At 39.1% G+C, this 19,786-nt stretch overlaps 1 protein-coding gene across 2 annotated transcripts in view; it reads left to right on the top strand.

The window, feature by feature from the left end:
• The window catches only part of tprg1 (tumor protein p63 regulated 1), a 52,264-nt gene extending 35,303 nt beyond the window's left edge, over nucleotides 1-16,961 (top strand). Inside the window, exons 5-6 of one of the 2 annotated variants that reach the window (XM_028444158.1) lie at nucleotides 15,153-15,306; nucleotides 16,176-16,961. In XM_028444158.1, the coding sequence (XP_028299959.1) occupies nucleotides 15,153-15,306; nucleotides 16,176-16,370 (349 nt within the window). In that variant the 3' untranslated portion in view covers nucleotides 16,371-16,961. Of the gene's footprint in view, nucleotides 1-2,943; nucleotides 3,491-15,152; nucleotides 15,307-16,175 lie in introns of those variants that run through there. The other variant, XM_028444160.1, reaches the window with a different exon arrangement.
• Nucleotides 16,962-19,786: the final 2,825 nt, after the last annotated feature.

Raw genomic sequence — 19,786 nt, 5'->3', positions numbered from 1 at the left:
ACCTCTCGATCAGAAGACGACCCACTACCACGATCGCCCTGGGTGTGGCTTATTACAACATAAATTATGAATAAACAAACATTTATTTCAGCTGAATCATTATGTTGAGGGCTGTGAAATTTACAAGATATATATAGAAGAGCACACAGACCACCCATACCAAAAAGTGAGCCGCGAGGTGGTGCTATAAATGGTGCAAATGCAAGTGGCATGTTGGCCTGTGTCCTGACGCTTGCCACAAGCCCGTTATCCTTCGTGAAGTACTTCCATGGGCTCCGCGAAACTTGGGGGCCGAGTCATGTAAGAAGGCTTGGCCCCCTTTCATAACTGCTTGCAGTTCTAGTTGAAAATGTAATTGTAACTGGAAAAATGTTATTGATCCCAACCCTGATTGTATATGTTCATGGAAGGTATTTCCTTCAGTATTATGCTGCGTTCATACCGGATGCGTCATGAAATGTCCGTACGTCCATGTTACATACAAAGTCAATAGATACTAAATCTTTCCAGTGCGGCAGTGTGGTGCGATCCGCACGTCAAGTGCGTTGGCCGTGCGAGCGCGTTCCCAATTTTACGTATATCCGCACACCCGCAAGAGTTGAAAATATTGAACTCCTGCGACTGTTTCGCATGACGAAAGCCAGAGTCTTTGTTGAGGATGACGTCAGGCCGTCAACATAGACACCGGTCTGTTCACCCATTCAACCATGGAGTAGAAGCTGTGTGTGAGATTACCTGGAGCTGTATGACACGGCTTTTATAACCGGGACCGGACTCGGAAGGATTTGGAATGGAGAAGAATTAGCAAGGAGGTAGTAGCAGGTAAAAGTTCTCTCTGTAGTTTTCATCTTTGAAAGTAGGCACTGAGGTAGGAAAGCATTAGCCGCTAATCACACCGGCTTTTTTCACTAGTGGTTTATGTTTGTGAGAGTAGGAAAAGGAGCGCAGCTCCTCGCTTCAGCAGGCAGTGAAACTCACCAAGTTGGATGTGTCGCTGGTGGGCGGTGCTTCGCTTCAGACGTGCGTATGATGCGAATGGGAACATTTTTTGATCCTGCGGTGCATTTTGTACGGCAAATGCATCCGCTGCCGCAGAAGACGCATTGAACGCAGCATTCGGGTGGTGGTGGTCTAGTAGTTAAAGAATTAGGCTTGTAATTGGAGGCTCACTGATTTCGAATCCCACCTCAACCATCACTGTGGGATGTTGAGCAAGTCCCTTAACTCTAACTCCTCCCCAGATGCTACACCGTGGCAGCCCACGGCTCCTCAGGGTTAATGCAGCAAAAGAAAAAAAAAATCTATGTAGCTGTACATATGTGACAACAGTAAACGTGATCTACTCATCTTAAAGGGAGGGTATCATGTACAAATCACTTTTTTAAGCTTTAAATCATGTTAGTGTGTCATTCCCTCCTGAAAAACATACCTCCAGTGTTTCTCAAATATATTCATGTATTTTTGAGTAAGAAAACAGCCCTCCTTTGGATGAAACAATTTGGAAGCGGCTCTCGTCCCAAAAAGATCTGTTTGTTCCAGGCACTTTTCAGATGACTGCTTTAAAACAAGAGCTTTTTTGAAAGTGGATTAATAAGTACACTGATACTAAAAAACAATGCGAAACCAACTCTGGACTACTACTTCAGAGCAGAGCGAGAGCCCGCCTGCCTGCCTACCTGGGGAGAGATCACGTCTCCTCCAACCCAGGCACAGGCGAAATTGAAGCGTCATGAATCGTAGGCTACAGAGGGAAATTTCTTTTAAGTTTTTTTTTTTATTCACTGCATTTTCCCCAAAAAAATGGTTAGTATAGTTGAGTATGCTATAGAAGAGTACTATGTGCCCTTTAATACATGTAGCAAATAAATCATCAATCAATACAGACATTTGACAACTTCTGTTAATGTATAGAATTAAATAAAAAGTAATTAAGACCACTTTTTGCTTTTTGTAAACTGCGTGTGTGCTTGCGTGTGTGTGTCGTAAACCCCTCATTGTGCCAAACTGTGGAGGTAGTGTCAGTATTTTTAGTCCTGATTATTTTCTTTTCATGACTCGTGCTCCTGGAGCCAGTCCTGAAAAAAAAAACATACAGTATTTTCAGCATCTCTAGGGAAAGATTTTGAGTGGTCTTTCTAAACTGTCTAGACATTGTAATTGCCCAGCACATCGTCTTGTTGTTTTATTCACGTCTGAAACAGTTGGGTGTGGATGTTTAAAGAAGCTGTGTAGAGGTTTGCTGTTGTAACTGAAGAAATGTATGCTACAAAAGCTGGAAATAATCCAGGCACTGCTCTCTGTTTTTAACAGGAAGTGATGCTTTATTCAGACCCATCTTTAATGCTTTTAATAGTTTTTTGAGGAATTGAAACAAACACGTGAGCTCACAGATTATTTTGATATAATTAAAATTAATAAAATTTGTGTTTTTTTAGGGTTCTGCAGGTGTTGCGTCTGCCTGACCTGCCTCTGTTGTTAACAAATCAAAGAAGCTTACTCATTTAAACAGCAGAGGGCAGTCATTGCTAAGTAGCTTCTTATGATTGTCATTGTAATATTCAGTGGGAACCCTGTCAGAAATTGACAGAGATCTGCCTTTAAAAGAAGATGAAACACTGTATGTCACTCTTTTAAATAGAGAACTGTCTATACTGCTCATCATGCTTTTAATGCCTTTATAGTTTGTTTGTTTAGCCTATTTTACCATTACCACAAGAGTGTATGACAAATGTGACAGTGATTAAATGGAACTGCGAAACTAGTTGTCCTCACTATTTGTCATGCCTTGTCCTTCTGTGACTGCTTTAGACAGATATCTTTGTTCCCTTTTGTGAGGTAATAACATTTATTACTCTCACCCCTGGCTCGTGTCTGCTGGTATGTCTGCATAATATTGGTTTGTAATGGCTTAATAATGACACATACCTATACATCAACCCTTAGGGGGCTGGATGGTGGGACAGTTGAGCGGGACGTCCAACACCTGAGGCCATCAAGAGGAAGTGTTGGTGCGGCATCCCTCCTCTGCCTCGCTGATGGGCCCCGGCCCCTCCCTGGTCGGGTGGGCCGCCATGTGCAATTGACAACCATCCAGACAATTGCGGTTGGATGCGATTGGGTGGGAGCATTTGCAACGGGCTCTCTCCCTGCTGTGGCGACTTTGCTGTGTGTGGCGTGTTTCTCTTCCTGGTGGTCTGGGGGATGGTCGCTGCCATGGGGTGGCCTGGGACTGCCTATTTGACTGTCATTAGAGGTGGGCTCTGTGGGGGGAGCCCTTATATGCTGGAAAAAACTGCCACTACGCAGTGGGATAAAATTTGAAAGTGCCGGTACTGTGTACCGTGGCATACTGACACACTTAAAGCACTGCCTTTACATCAGAATCAGAAATGTTTTTAATGGCCATGTACAGTTTTAAGGACAGTACAAGGAATTTTTCTTGGTAGTTGGTGCACAAAACAAACAACAAATAAATAAAAAAAAACAAACAACCAGCAACAATAATAATAATGATAAATATAAAGGATGAGGGATAAATAAAGGATAGATAGAGAATAAAGGATAAATATAAATATATATATATACAGTGCAGCAGATAATGTCATCATGGAGGTGGTGATCGGGTGGGGGGGGTTCAGCGGGTGACTTGGGGTGTGTTCATGTGGATGGTGGCAGAGGGAAAGAAGCTGTTTTTGTGTCTGGAGGTTCTGGTCCTGATGGACCGAAACCTCCTTCCAGAAGGGAGAGTTTGAAACAGTTTATGACCGGGGTGGGAGGGGTCGGCCACAATCTTTCCTGCACGCCTCAAAATCCTGGAGGCGTACAGGTCCTGGAGGAAGAGCGTGAAAGAGGGTGAAGGTAAAAATGTGCGGATTTAATACTCACGTTACCGGCGGTAACTGCACTGCTCTAACTGCAAGTGGCAAATAGCGCTGATGTTTGTGGATAGCTGCTTTTTGCTCTGAGGCTTATTTTCATACAAGGGTGGAGAATCAGCGCTGGAGTAATGAGTATTTCCTCATTTACATACATTCAAATCAGATCGGCACAACTGGTGATGGCAGTCTTTGTATAAAGAGACTTTAACAGTACAACAATGGTGTGCAGGGCTGCAGTAATGTTGGCTTCATACAATAATAACAAAAACGACCACTGCACACTCCACCAGAGAAAAATTTACAAATAAAAAAAAAGTTCACTGATGGTGACATTGAGATCTCAATGTCACCATCAGTGAACTTTTTTTGAATTTGTAAATTATTCACTGGAAGCGTAAAAAATGTGTGACAAAGATATCAAAGGTTGTTATTTTGAGGAATCATATTTATGATTAAAAGCTATGATTGTGTTATATTCTTAAGTTATGTTTACAGCATATTTAGTTCTATAAACTGTTTTTACAGATTATTACACATCATCCTGCATGTGCATTATATACAGTATAAATGTGTAGATTTATCCAACTGTTAGAGAAAACATTTTATTAAATACAAAGCAAACGACATGCAAACAGAAAAAACAAAGGTAGAAATAGTGTATTTAAATTATGAAATTAGTGAGTTGTTAAAGTGCTGAGGTGCAGTGGAGGGTCTTCTTCTGCAGAGACGTGATGATGAGGGGTTCGAGTAAAACCCAGAATTCCAAGGTATTTTTGAGGGTATAAACATGCATATATACACATTACTGGTATATTAACCCATATAAACCAAAAAATATAAAAATGGGACATTTTACTGCTGCAAATGTATAACATATTATTGGTATTTTGAGAACAGGACACATTTTTTTTGGTTTATATGGGTTAATATACCAGTAATATGTATTTATAGCCTCGAAATGCGCGGACCCGATGATGAGCTGCTACACTCCGTTACTGTCCCGCTGTCGGCTGAACAAAGAGAAGTCCTGACGGTCACGTTGTCCTCTTCCTCCATGAGTTCTCTGTGGTGTCGTTCATATCTTAAGGTAACGCCAACTCTGACCTTTTCATCGGCTAACGAGCACTTATTACACCGCTATCGTTACGGTATGCGGATGTTGATGTTTTTTTTTTTTTTTTTTTTTTTTTTTTTTTTTTTTTTTTTTATTTTGCAAACAAAGTATACAGACAGTATAGACATACATACAAAACACAATAAACAAGTGCCAGGGGGTTCACATACAATCAAATATTTTAAAAATTGTACAGATGTAAATAGTTTTCTGAGCCTTTTTATTTTTGGATTTCTTTATGAGATTTATGTAATTTATTATGTCACAATGAAAATGAATAAATGTTGGTTTTTGACTGGTGTACTTACACTTATGGATGTAGTATTTTGCCAAAATAATCATGAGGTTTATTAAAACAAAAGCATTTTCTTTAGAGTAGTTTCTAAAAAAACACAAGACAATATCCTCCCATTTCAACGAAAAGTCTTTGTAAAGATGGACAATGATAAACTGACTGAAGTCTTTCCAAAAAATCCTTGAGTGTGAGCAGGACCAGAAGAGGTGTTGCACTGATTCCGGGTGGGTTCCACAGAAACAACAATTCACATCAATGTCTCTTTTAAACTTGGTCATAAAATGGTTGGCTGGGTAGTATTTGTGTAATATTTTAAAGGACACTTCTTTTACCTTATTGGTGATCAGATATTTACTGGGAATTGACCAAACCTTTTTCCAACGTATATCAGCTACAAAACCGTTCCAAAATGATTTAATGTATGGGATAGAAATGACATCATTTTGAAATAAACTTCGAATCTTCTTGTTACTTTTCTTTGATTGACGAAAGCAGGTCATACCAATGTCTGTCTCTAAAGGGCTAGGAAGAGAAAGAGGGTGGGGCAAAAAGTGGTTTTTGAAGAGCATTTGAATACCTATGGATATGGCATCAAATAAAATGGCATATTGTTTTGGAGAGATTGGAAATTTAAAAGTATATAAAGTTTCTGAATAAGACATAAGTTGCCCATTGCTGTTAAATAACTGTCCAACTAATAAAACCTGTTTCTCTACCCATTCGGGGAAATAAAGTGATTTGTTTTTATACAGAATATCCCTATTGTTCCATATAATGTATCTATGAGGTGAAAAGTTGTGTTTATAGATAAGAGACCACGATAAGAGAACTTGCCTGTGGAATCGAGACAATTTTACAGGAATTTTGTCAACATTGTAATTACAACCTAAAATAAATTCCAAACCACCAAATTTTGAGAAGATGTATTGAGGGATAAAGTTCCAGATGGAGACTGGGTTTTTAATGAAGTGTTTAGCCCAATTAATTTTAAACGTATAATTTAAAGTTGTAAAATCTAATACATTGAGACCACCAGATTCATAATTGTTCATGACAACACTCTTCCTGATATAATGTGTGCGGTTTTTCCAGAGGAAGTTAAAAAGCATACGGTCGACATCCTTACAAGTTTTCCCATCAACATGAAGAGAAAGAGCAGCGTAGGTCAAGCGAGATAAACCTTCAGCTTTAGAAAGTAAAACTCTCCCTTTAAGAGTTAAGTCCCTTTGCAGCCACTGGTTTAACTTGGTTTGCGTTTTTTTGATGACTGGTAGAAAATTTGACAGCATCCTAGTGGTTTCATCCTTACAGATAAGAAGACCCAAATAAGTGACTTCCTTTTGAACCTTGATGTTACATATACTGGGTTCAGTGCATTCTTTAAGAGGCAACAGTTGACACTTGTTCACATTAAGTGACAAGCCAGAAGCTTTAGAAAATTCACTTATTGCCTGAAGAGCAACGGACACCTGACTAACATTTTTTAAGAATAAAGTAGTGTCATCGGCAAGTTGGCTGATGACAACATCTCTGCCAGCGATGGTTATACCTTGAAGAGCACATTGTTGGATGTGCAACGCCAGAATTTGGGTACATAAAATAAAAAGGTATGGTGAGATGGGACAGCCTTGACGTATGCCACGATTGAGATCAAATCTAGTAGTGGTTCCATTTTTCATCTTGATTGAGCTATTTGCATTACTGTATAAAGCTTTAATACTGTCACAGAAGAAATTCCCAAACCCAAATTTTTTAAGAGATAAAAATATGAAATCATGCTCAATTGAGTCAAAAGCTTTGTAAAAATCTAAGAAAAGAATAAATGAATCATCACACACCAGATCAGAGTAGTCGAGAATATCAAGGACCAGTCGGATATTATTAGAAATGTGTCTATTATTCATAAAGCCAGACTGTGTCTCATCTATAATTAAGTCTAATACCTCTTTAAGTCTCCTCGCAAGTAACAAAGCCATAATTTTGTAATCATTATTCAACAAACTTATTGGTCTCCAATTATCAATAAGAAGCACATCTTTTTGAGTTTTAGGGATTAATGTAATAAGACCTTGAGTGAGACTGGCAGGAAGAGAACCCTTTTCAATACTTTCCAGAAAAACTTGCAAAAGAAATGGAGCAAGTTGACCTGAAAAAGCTTTATAAAACTCAGCCGTCATACCGTCGGTACCAGGAGATTTGTTGTTTTTAAGAAGATCAATAGCTTGGATTACTTCCTCAGTAGTAGGCAAACAATCGCAGAAAGATCTCTCTGATGAGTCTATTGACTTTATATTAGTCACTGAATCAATAAAATGTAAAGTAGTCTCTGCATTATAATTAGAGGTATACAAGTTTGTATAGAATTCACAGCAAAATTTAGAGATAGTTTTCAAATCATCTGTAATTGTTCCATTAATATTTAGCTGATGAATGGTATTAGTTTTAGAACGATGTTTTTCTAAGCGAAAAAAGTAGGCAGAATTTTGTTCCCCCTCCTCCAGCCATCTTTTCCTGGACCTAACAAAGGCCCCTTCAGCTTTAAGGCGATAGAGCTCATTAAGTTTCTGTTGAAGTTGTCTTAGCATTAATTTATCATCTTCTGTGACTGACTCAGGAGGTAGTTGATAGTATGTGGTGATTTTAATGATCAAATCTTCCTCCTCTGCAGATCTAGATTTAGCCAATTTAGCGCCATATTGTCTTAGAAATTTACTTGCTTCAAATTTAAGAAGTTCCCAATTTGGACCAAAACAAATCTCATTCTTAGCCTTAGTGTAAAAATGACTAATCAAATTTGAAATCTCAGATTTAACTGAGGAGTGCTCTAAAAGAGAACTGTTTAATTTCCAGTATGAGAGCCTGTGTGGGTAATTTTCAGAAGTAAAAAGCTGCAACTTAATGTATATTGCTCTGTGATCAGTCAGAGGTGTTGTAAGGACATCGACCGCGACTCTGTCCTCCGCCATATTATTGGAAATCAACCAAAAATCAATACGTGACTGTTGAGAACCTGATCGGTTACTCCATGTAAACTGACTAACAGTAGGGAACTTCACCCTCCAAATATCAATAAGATTGAATTTATCCATAAAATTTTCCATTTTTACATTTGGAGATGAGTTTGGTCTGGATGGCCATCTGTCCAGTGTATCGTTTAAAGTGACATTAAGATCTCCTCCTACAATTAAAATAGAATTTGGATATTTAGCAAGCCACAATGTTAATTTAGTCTCCAACAAGTCAATCAAATTATCATTCTCAAATTTAGTGTTATAACCATATACATTGACACTGATAAAGGTTTGATGTATACACTCAATTATTAAACATATATAGTGACCCAGAGAGTCACATTCTGAATGTAAAATGTTTCCACCAAAAGTACCTTTCAGTGTAGTGACCCCTGCTGACCGCTGTGAGCCATGAGAAAACCAGCCATCATTGCCCCATTGGGATTTCCAGAAGTTTACATCTGCAACTGTAGAGTGACTTTCTTGAAAAAAACAGAAATCAGCCTTAAACTTTTTGGCAAATAAAAATAAGGCTTTACGCTTACAAAGTTGTCTTAACCCCCTGGCATTAAGGGAAACTAGTGAAAGTGAAATTCAAACAGATAGATAAAACAAACAATTTAGAACACAAAGAACAGGAATAGAAATAAGCAGTTAGATCAGTAAGGGACCGAGCACTGCAGTATTCACAAACTATTATGGCAAGAATTTGAAAAACAAGCTGCAATTAACCATTTAACAATTTCGAATTAAAATATAAGTTTGAAACTGAATAATGATAAAAGTTTTTGAAAAAATAAAAAAAATAAAAATTAGCAGCATAAAACAGAACAACACCACAAATGTTAACCTGTGTAAAAATGTGGTTATAAATTCTTCATAATGTTGAACAGAGCCATCTAAGAGCTATTGAAGGAACCATATTTATGTTGACGTCAGGGAAATCTCTGAACCCTCGATGAATCCACGCGAACCCACGAAGTACGCCTTCTTGCCCTCCTTACGGGCCTTGTCGATGGTGGGCCACAGCTTACTGCGACGTTCTCGATCTTCCTTTGAAAGGTCCTCAGCGAATTTCAGGTGTCTCTCCTTGAGGAATGTTGAAGATTTTGCTGCTCTCCAAATGGAATCTCTAAAGAACCGTGAGGTGAACTGGATGATGATTGCTCTTGGTCTGTTGTCGTTTTGGCGCCTGGGGCCAATACGGTGCACAGTATCCACAGTGTAAGGGAGGCAGTCTTTGGACTCAGGCAGCACTGATTGACAAATCTCAATAACTGCCTTCCTCGGGTCTTCTCTTTCCGACTCTTTCACTCCAAAGAGCCGGAGGTTCCATCTCCGTAAATATCTCTCCACCTCAGTGACTCTGTATTGACACGCTTCTCCACGGCCTTCCTCTTTAGTGACTCTAACTTCTAGCTTGGTCACTCTTCCTTTTACATCTCTGACCTCCTCAGACACAAAGTCCAAAGTCTTTTTAAGGCCTTCAAGTGCCATAGCAAGAGAGTCGGACCTTGCATTGATTAGCTCTGACAAGCTAGTAACAATGTCCACGTGTTCTGTTTCAGGCCTGCTGTGCATTGGCTTCTTTGATACTGGAGACTTACAGGGCGTCAAAGGAAGAGCTGGAAAGTCTTCCATTATATCTTCTGCCGTCGATGTGGACAACGATGCGGCGTAATCATGGCAGTTGTCAAGTAGAGCATTTCCAGCAACAATGGTAACATTAGCATTCTTCTCAGGTAGCATTAGCTTTCCTTTAGCGCTTCCCAACTGACGTTTCTTGTCGCGAGTTGGGTTCATTCTGGCGTTATTCCCTCATACAACAAACTCTTATTGTTCTATGTAACACATTAAACGTTTCAAAGACGGTCAAAAACTATTTTCCGCCGCGTTAAAACTTTATAACTGCAGAGCTCGGCAGTAAGCGTCTACTCACTCGGCCATCTTGGAACGCCCCTACCATGCGGATGTTGATGTGCTGTAAAGCGTCGCGCGATACCAACGTCATCACATTTTGCGCGCGGGTTGAGTCGAGTTGTTTGCGCATGCGCGGTCCACCGTGCCTCACTGGCACACTGTTTGGCCCACCTATTCCAGCAGGACCATCGGGTCGTTACCCCCCCATCATGCAGTGCAGTTCACACCTACATAGGCCAGACATGGTATTCACACATGCACAGGGCTGGTTAGGAACGGCCCTGGTTGCCAGTGTGAGAACACCCTTAAAGACATGCATGTTAGTGCCTTATTGTCCAGGTATAAAACACTTTATTGGTTTATTGAATGTTCCTAGTGTATCTAAAAATCATACTGGTGGCATATTCTTCAGCTATACGGCTCCTTGTTAATAAAATCAACTCCCAGTTTCAGTTCAGCAATGCTGATACCCTGTTTACATTCAAGGTCATACTTAAAACATACCCTTTTGAAAAAGCATAAAATTAGGACCAGCTCAGTGATTTCATCCCCCTCTCCTCCTGGCTCCATGTTCTCCCATTTGAATGGGTCTGGGGTGAGCATCAACATTTAAATTTGAAGCTGACGCTTCCTGATCTTTGTTGATGCTCTAATTTCCTTCTATTTTATCTTGTTCTGTTCTCATCTTTTTGGCCACTACCCCAGCTAGTCTGACAGATTTAGATTCTGCCACTTTTAGTCCATTTTTTTGTAATTAAAACTTAACATATTGTGTAATGATTGGCTTGAGATGATATGTTGTATTTGGCACTATATAAATAAAGTTCACCATATATTCACCAGCGTTTATGTTTGCTTGTTTGCAGGATTACGTCAAAAGCACTTGGCGAATTTTGACAAAATTTTAACCAAAGATCGACATTACACAACAAATGGTTCTATTAAATTATTAAAACAATAAATAAAAATGACCTCAAAATATAGGCTTTCCTCATTTCTGCTCATCTTTTTAATAATATTTAATGTGGCCATACCTGCCTGTTGTTGTTGTCCGATCTCGTCAGATCTCACTAGCTAAGCAAGGCCGGGCCTAGTTAGTAGTTGGATGGGAGACAAATGATAATTCAAGGTGCCACATTGGGGTGGCAGTTGCACTAGTGGTATCTGTCATTGTGTCCACCCACATTACCTAGAATAAATGTGGTGTGTGAGTGAATGTTGGTGGTGGTCAGAAAGGCCGATAGCGCACTACTATACAGACGCCTAGTCTTTGTCAGTCTGCCCCAGACTACAATAGTAATTTACCACCACTGTGTGTGGAGTGAAAGAATAATGCAATATAATGTTAAGCGCTTTGAGTGTCAATGAAAATGTGCTATATAAAAAATCCAATGTATTATTAATAGTTATTTTACTTTTCAATAATTAATGTTTGTTTGGCATATTGCTATCTCTTCATTGGCTGCAGGAGTTCATGGGTGTGTCAAATTGTGAACAATGATTGAAAAACAATTAAAATTAGTCACACTTCCATCCTGATACTAGCCCTAATTGTCCGATAAAGCTGTTCGTATAAATTGTATAGTATAAATCTATCGCTGATCTGTCAGAATTTGTTAACGGGTTCTCTATTGCAGCTTTACTTGTAGCTCCAGCTTTGTTTTGACTTAAATCCAAGCTGGATGAAAAGCACTAACAAGCCCAGAAACAAAGCACACCGATCAAGAGCAGGCTGCTTCTGCGGTTTATACTATGAATTAATAAACACCAGTGGATTTATGCTATTTGGAGCTGTGCTGCTTAAAAATTATACACCTTGGGAGTAGCTTCCAATGTATGAAAGCTGTGGAAATAATGTTTCTCTGTGGAAATATCCTGACCAACAGCCTTGCTACTATTTGCATCAGCTCCAGCAGTATGGCATCATTTTTTTGTGCATTTGTGGTTGTGTAAACGCCTTTATTGTGAATAATGATGGTAACTTGCAGACGTTTTTATATGGTATCAGTTTCTTTGTTTTTATAGTCACCTCTCTCCCTTCTTATTCACCTTTTTAAATCCTCGCTACTAGAGAGGATTAAAAAAGCATGTAGAGTCTTTATGTGGATTGCAACCTGAATTGATACATGTACGGATGGTTGACAAACCTGCAGCCTCAGTTGAGCAATCAGAACAGTTTTGTTTCAACATCTCAAGACAGTGTGGGATACTTGCCATGACTGCTGGATCTCAGCTTGATATTTATCTTTCTTGTTGATTTGAGATTAAAGTGCTTGACAGCTAAAGGAGGATTTTTTTTTTTTTTTGTAACTTGCCCTTTACTCAGTCCTTTTCCTTGGTGTCTATGTTTCTGTATGAACACTGGATTACATGGAGCTCCATAAGGAAGGTTAAGGAGATGGATCTCCTCACTGTAGTCCTCTTTTACATTTTTTGTGACAATCATTTGTGCAGTGGTTAACTGTGCTACACCTCCCCAGGTTGCATAACCATATAAAATTGAGGCGCAGTGAAAGTCCAAATCTCAGCGCTGCCACAACACAGTGAATACTTCTAAGGCCCCTGGCTTGAAAGCCCAGCCCTGCTTGCCTGTTTGGGCTGGTCCGTCTTTTGGCGTTAGCTTACCTTTTTTTGTCGAATTTGTCGAAGCGGTTTTATATCTCCTTGGCATTGGGTGTGAACTATTACAAAAGGTAGTGTGTACAAACGATCCCAGAGCATTCCTGCCAGTATATGATCAGGCTTTTACTCAGGTTTCATTTCACCTCTTTTTCCTACTTTGTTTATTTTCTTTTGTTAACATCTGTGAAGGATTCAACATTGAGCAGTGTCACTTTAAAAGTACTTGTGTAAACAGGGCTTCATGATTGCACTGTGAAGCAGCCCCTCCCTGTGACTAAAACATATCAGCAGCTTCGTCACTATTGTTTAGCCTCAGGTGTTTAATTCTGCCTCCCAGAAAACTCTCTGTTACACAAGACGATGCGGTAAGTAGAGCACATCAGTTTGACAGATCATTAACATATTAGAGGCTGTTGTAAATTAGCCTGCAACTTTGTTTGTGGATTTTCTTTGTCATTTTACATACAAACCTACTAAGTTAATACACTTCAGATTAGCCGGAGCACAATTGTGTATTCTCAGACTAATGTTAGATATTAATTCTACTGGCAGAACCAAAAGATATTTTAAAATAAGTGCAAGTCACACATTATGAGTTTTGGGTCAATGTAATGCTTTTCCATGAGAAATGGTGAAAGTTCTTTAAAGCTCTTACTTATTCAGTGTCTTTGCATAGTATCAAACAGTCTATCAAAGCTCCTGCAAAGCTATTGCCCCAAAACAAGTCACTCTCCAGAACTCACTCACATGTTCTGTCTTTTAAAGACGTGCCTTTGTATCATTTTGGACTCGCGACTTTGACCCAGAATTGTCTTTTTATTAAAATTTGCTTGGGGAAAAAACCCAAAGACTTATTTTTTTGTTAATATTGCCCAGCCCTACTGCAACATCATCTCATCTGTCCATTGAGTTTTGTTTAGTCACAGAAATGCAGGTTTTATGGTTTTTATTGCCAATGTTGTGCACATGCAGAAATACAGCATGCTTTTCTGCTGCAGTCTGTTCTCCCTCTATTTACGGCCACCATCATTATACTTAAACAATACCAATGGATTGTTTTGAGGAGCCTTTTACTTCTGATTTTGCTTTAGAAATTTTGTCTTAGGCTGAGATCAGCTACAGGAAGAGGTGAGCGCTCGCCCTACTAAGAGTATCATACGTAAAATGGTTGCAATATTGCTTGTGGACAAATGTTGCTATTACACATTTTGCTGTGAGACTGGGTTGCTTTAATATAGTGCAAAACTCCAAAACATGTTCATACCACAAACGGTATTAGAAAATCTTCATTGGGGGGCTGGGGGGACAGATTTTTTCATTGAGGGGGCTTACAAATTTTGATGCAGCAAACACAACACCACACAGTAATGTGCTAAAGCTTTTACTGGATGAAGTAGGCTGTTAAAACATGCTTATATCCAGTTAGGTCATCAAAAATGGACAAATATGTTTGCAGAATATGGACTATCACAACAGGAAAGGCACACACACACGAACAAAAACCTGAAGCCCCTATTGGGTTGTCAACTAATAAATACTAAATACTACTAAAAAGCACAACTCGCCAAAGAATAACAACTCTGAACTCTGCGTTTTACAGTTGAAAATTCTGAGAAATTACAATAAAGACAATGTTTGTGTGAATAAAGCTATAATTATTCTGAATGGCCTCTTTTTTTGGCCCAACATAGCAAGGCAACAATATGTTGCACAGTTCAGCAACAAGGCATTCACATAAGGCTTTAAAAACACAACACTGGGCTCAAGTAAAAATAAAGTCTGCATTACTGTGTTCCACAACAGCAGTAAGTAATTGTGAACATAGTGAATATTGTATATTATTTCCTGAAGTTTTTGGCGTTAAAATTATTTTAATCACTGTTTTACCACCATCTTGTGGCTCTGCACGGTGCCATAGCTGTTATGAGATCTCAGGCAAATGATTTTGAGAGGAGCAGGGGCTAAGGCTTATTCAGGGGTGGGCTTTAGCTCCCCCTAGCTCCCTCCTGACGCCATTGCTGCACAAACTTTTCCCTTCCATGACTACAGGTCTTTAAAAATGTTGGACTTAAGATCTTTGATATTTGGATGTCTGCCAGATATTCTCTGCCTGTTATTTCCATACTTCACCAGAAACGCACCCATGAATTAGTTAAGAGAACAGATACAGTTCATCATAGGACAGAACATTTTCTGCTGCAGGCGTCAAACAATGGTAGAAAAATAGTCCCCAGGAGGTCACATTCCTGTTTCAAGGAATGTGATTTCAAAATATTGTTTTTGATCATTTTCTCATTTTGTTATGCTTACAGACGAGAGGGGGAGGGGGTGCGAATCTTCTGGGACCGTCTGAGGGAGCCCTCTTTTGTCTCAAACTGGAATCCTTTCACCACCAACTTCCCTTTTATCACCTTCACTTACCACCCGGTGTGGAACATCAGCGACACTTTTAGTGCTCTCTGTGATGTAAGTCAATCAATCTATCACTACAACAACATGTGCTGTGCCATGAGCACATATTGAGTTATTTACAAATTATGAAAGTTTAACTTTTAAGCTTTGCAATGGTATCACACACAGAAATCAACGAATATATGAAGAAGTTATAAACCCGGCGGTCAGGCTTTTTTCTTTTTAACATGGACTCTGGTTGCACTGAGGTGAATGGAGGCTGTTTTCTGGTACATGAATAAATTGTTATAAAATAAAAAACGACTTGTTCTTGACTCTTTGTGTAGTAGGGGTTGACCGATTTCAAAATTTTAAAGGTCGACTTTATTTGCATACTAGTCAAGTTGACGTCGACTAGTCTGATGTCACCAAGAGCCCGAGCCGAGTGGCAGCCGAGTGCCGGTGTTGTGCCAAAATCTGTGACCGCAGGTGGTGACAGTTCCAACCCCTGCGGCTTCTCGGCAGCCATTTACTCCCCCTTTAAGACGCTTGTAATTCTTCTCCAGTCTGCATTTACTTCACCCACCGGAGCGTCACGTTTAAGGGGCAGTAAATGGCTCCTTAATAGCGGAGAAGAGGTTTATGCAGTTGACGTGGCACTTTTCTCTACCGCCGAGAAGCCGCAGCAGTCACAGATTTTTTTGGGTCACAGACTGGTGATTTTTTTTATTATTCCTCTTCTTCAAAGAATTTACCCTTGTTTTTACATACATTATATGCTTTAAGCTTTTGTGGAGTACATAAAAAGATGTGGTGGGCCTTGAGTTTGAGTCCTGTTTTGTATGAGAGCCTTCTATCTAAAATCTAGTTGGCCTGCCTGGTGTTCTATTGGTCTTGGAAGCTAAAAGAAAATTAAACAAATAGTTTGTGCTTTTTTCTCACAGATCCACAAGTTTCGGGAGCAGCTGAGGGAGGCAGCACAGAAAGGTCACACCATGTCTCCAGTGCCTGGGAAAGCCAATGGTGTCCTGGTCTTGAACCAGCCAATCCTCATAGAGGCTTACGTTGGAGTTATGTCTTTCCTCGGAAACCAAAACAAGCTTGGCTACAGCATTGCTCGAGGAAGCCTTGGCTACTAAGGCTGTATTGGATTGAGTGGTATTTAGTTTTAATTGTTCTCAGGTTTTGCTCAAAGTAAAAAAGAAATCCAGATTCAAGTCTTGTTTGTAAAAAGGTCTTTAAAACTATACAAATGATGAAGACATTTCCATGTTTGGGTTTGCTTTGGTTTCCACAGTGTTTCTTGTTTGATTTAAACAACTCTGTGATCTTAGTACAACTACAAGTGAGCTCAGTACAACTATAGTGTATAATGTGTGTGAGTACTCCAGATATCCACATTTCAACACAACTCTTCTGTGGACGGATCCCCTGCTGCTCTCAAGAAGCTTTGTATTTGCTCCTCAGTGATATGGTAATACAATGCCTTTCCTCCTCCTGTGGTGTGCCTGTTAAAAGCTTGTTCCCCTGACATTCAGCAGTTTAGAGAGTCGATGGAGCATGAAGCCTCATTTATCAGCTTAGTTTAGTCATTTTTAGGGAAATTCTGCTGTGTATACAATGGAAGAATTTTTATATATTATTATATATACTTTCAGTAAATGGAAAAATGTCTGTCATAAAGTTGCATTGATAACTATTTTGTACATAATAAATGACAATTTACGTTGGATTGATTTTGTTTGTTTTCTATACCTGCATTTCCAATCAAATTCACACCATAGAGAACTGACTGACCGCTGCTGCGCTGTAAAGTAAAAAAAAAAAGAAAAAAAGATGAAACTTTAGAAACTGCTTCTCTTGGACATTTTCCCCAGTCCACATGCGTTGCCCAGCTTTATCTCCATCGTGTCTCGTATGGAAACAGTGCAGCTAACTGCCCGCTGTGGCTACTTTGATGCACAGCAAAAGTTCACAAAACCAGACACACTAGAATTAACTCAAACTCACTTCCTTGTGTTGTTCATAATATTAATTAAAACAATATTAAAGAAAATGTGGAGAAAAGCACAACAAATGCCTGACTAAAGAGATATACAGGGCCACGCCTAGCCCAACGGATTGTGGTTCTTGGTGTAATAACATCACTGACTTTTTTGTCCCTATGCTGGCCACGTTTACATGGGAGTTTTAATTTCTCTTTAATTCAGAATAAAAGTTAAATCCTCTTTAATCTGATCAATTAAAACTCTTAATTCCTAATTAAACTTGAATTCGAATTAGGTGGCTGGTTTATTCCGATTTTAATTCCGAATTAAATATTTCCTCTTGTGAACATTTAATTCCGCTGCATTAACCGCTGGCATTGATTGACCAAGGTACGGTCTTCTATCTCTTTTCCTGCTCCGTGGATGAAACTGAAACTGTGTTATTGTCCAGCTGCTGCTTCAAAACTTCAATCAAAGTAAAAGTGAAAACAGTTATCATGTGGTCTTCTACGTTGTAGCCGAAAAGAATGGGGTTGTGTTTTGCTATTTTTCTGATAGACTTTAAATGTCACGTTCACCCCTTGTCCAACCAACCAGAACACTTCCGAACCCCCAGACCAAAAGCGGAATTGAATAAAGCTGAATAAACAGGTTTTCCATGTAAACCTTAATTCTGAAATACAATTTCCATGTAAAGAAGAAGCAGAACACTTTAATTCCAAATAATTTAATTTGGAATAACTAACCGAATTAAAAAAAAAAAAAAAACATGTAACCGTGGCCACTGACTCCTTAGCCCAGGGGGTCAGCTACCTTTAACATCATAAGAGCCATTTTAGCCCCACTCACCACACAAAGGGCTGAGAGCCAAATATGAATCACTATTAATACACTATAATAAAACACAGAATATATACTACCTTATTTTAACTATATTTTCACATTGATGATGAGATGACAAATGATGAACCACAATAGCTGTAACAACATGACGCCCCAGTATCAAATTGTCCTTCACAAGAGTTCCTAATGAGCAATGTGCCAATTGGTGGAGCAAAGTTGCGGCCTACAGATGGTTAGGACCACATTGATGAGTACCGCCAAGGCCATCAGAAGATGTTTATCATTAAAGCTGCAGACCCGCCGACAGGACCAGGGTAGATGGAGATGGTCACCTTGATAACACCACCAAGGTATATTTAATAAAACATCTGTTCAATATATTTGAAACACCACTCAGAGCACTCATTGCAAGTTTTACTCATGTTCCACCAAAAACAGTGTGTCTCAGAAGGAGTGAGTATTACTCTGTGAACAATGTTGTGGAGATTTGAGCAACTTTATCGAGCAGAATGAACTGGTGGGACTTATTCCTGCTCTGTGCTCACGCTCTACTCAATACTGGTGCTGAGGAGGCTGGGCTTCCCTTTGGTTCCCAAATATTTTATATTAGTAAGAGGTACACTACTATTCCCTTTAGAATGATGTCTCCCTTTTTGGTGCAAAGATTTTACAGTAAATGTACATCATTTATGTTGAATAACAATGAAGTTGATGGGGCATAGGTTGCCGACTCCTGCCTTAGCCCTATTTCTAACCCTTGAGTTGATTGTTCACTATAATGCTTTTTCACTTTTTAGGGTCCTCTCTTTGTTCCATTTGAGATAGATCCATCCAAAATGCAATTATCTGATGGAATCTGATTATCTAACAGAATAAATAGGCCTTCAACCAGATTACGTATAAATGTTGATGCTGTTTTTCTCTCTGCTTTTTGCTCTTCTCTCTTTAACCTTGTCTTTCTCATTTCCTGATGTGTGGTATAACATGGTTCAACTAGATTCTGAAACATGAATGTTTTATAGTTTTTATTTACCTGTATGCTATTCATCTCTATCTATCCCTCTTTGCTGTCGTCCTATTTGATTTTCTTTTCATCATTATCATAACTTTAGACTCTGAAGGGCTTCACATGTTTTCTTCCAGAATGAGGACGTGTCTCTTATCCTGGATCAAGTATTGCTGTGGCCCAGAGAAAGGGCACTCATTCATATTTCTGTTTTTCTAAATTGTAAAAGATGTTCAGCGAACCAGATTAACTGCTTGATAAATGAGCTCATGAAAGCTACTCCCTTTAAGCACTTCTGTAGTTCACTCTTTGGTCATCTTGCTGGCCAAGGATCATCACAACTGGGCTTTAGTTTGATGTCTATGATAATAACAATCATTTCATTGACACTGCTTTTTCTTAGCAGCAGATGAAGCTGTCATAAACAAACTTCACCATAAAATGACCAGAGGGTTATCTTGTAATTGTTGATTGTGTTGATGCTGGGATATAAGATATAGAAGTATATGGCCTGGTTTGTTTGCAGATATATAAAGAAGGAGTGTTAGGTTGTAGCTATGCAAGCACCACCTTTGTCCTCACGTGCTCTATCTTTTTTCTTTTGTATTACAGATCATTATGTTCTGCCCTCAAGAAGCAACGACTGAATTTAAGCTTTGATGTGCTTTGATTGTCATAACACACTCCTTAGGCTACACTGAAAACAATTTAAAAAAAA

This window comes from Gouania willdenowi, chromosome 4 (genome assembly GCF_900634775.1).
Source record: "Gouania willdenowi chromosome 4, fGouWil2.1, whole genome shotgun sequence".
In the NCBI taxonomy this organism is placed as follows: domain Eukaryota; kingdom Metazoa; phylum Chordata; class Actinopteri; order Blenniiformes; family Gobiesocidae; genus Gouania; species Gouania willdenowi.
The sequence above is the reverse complement of the archived record's forward strand: the minus strand, read 5'-3'. Positions and strand labels throughout refer to the sequence as shown.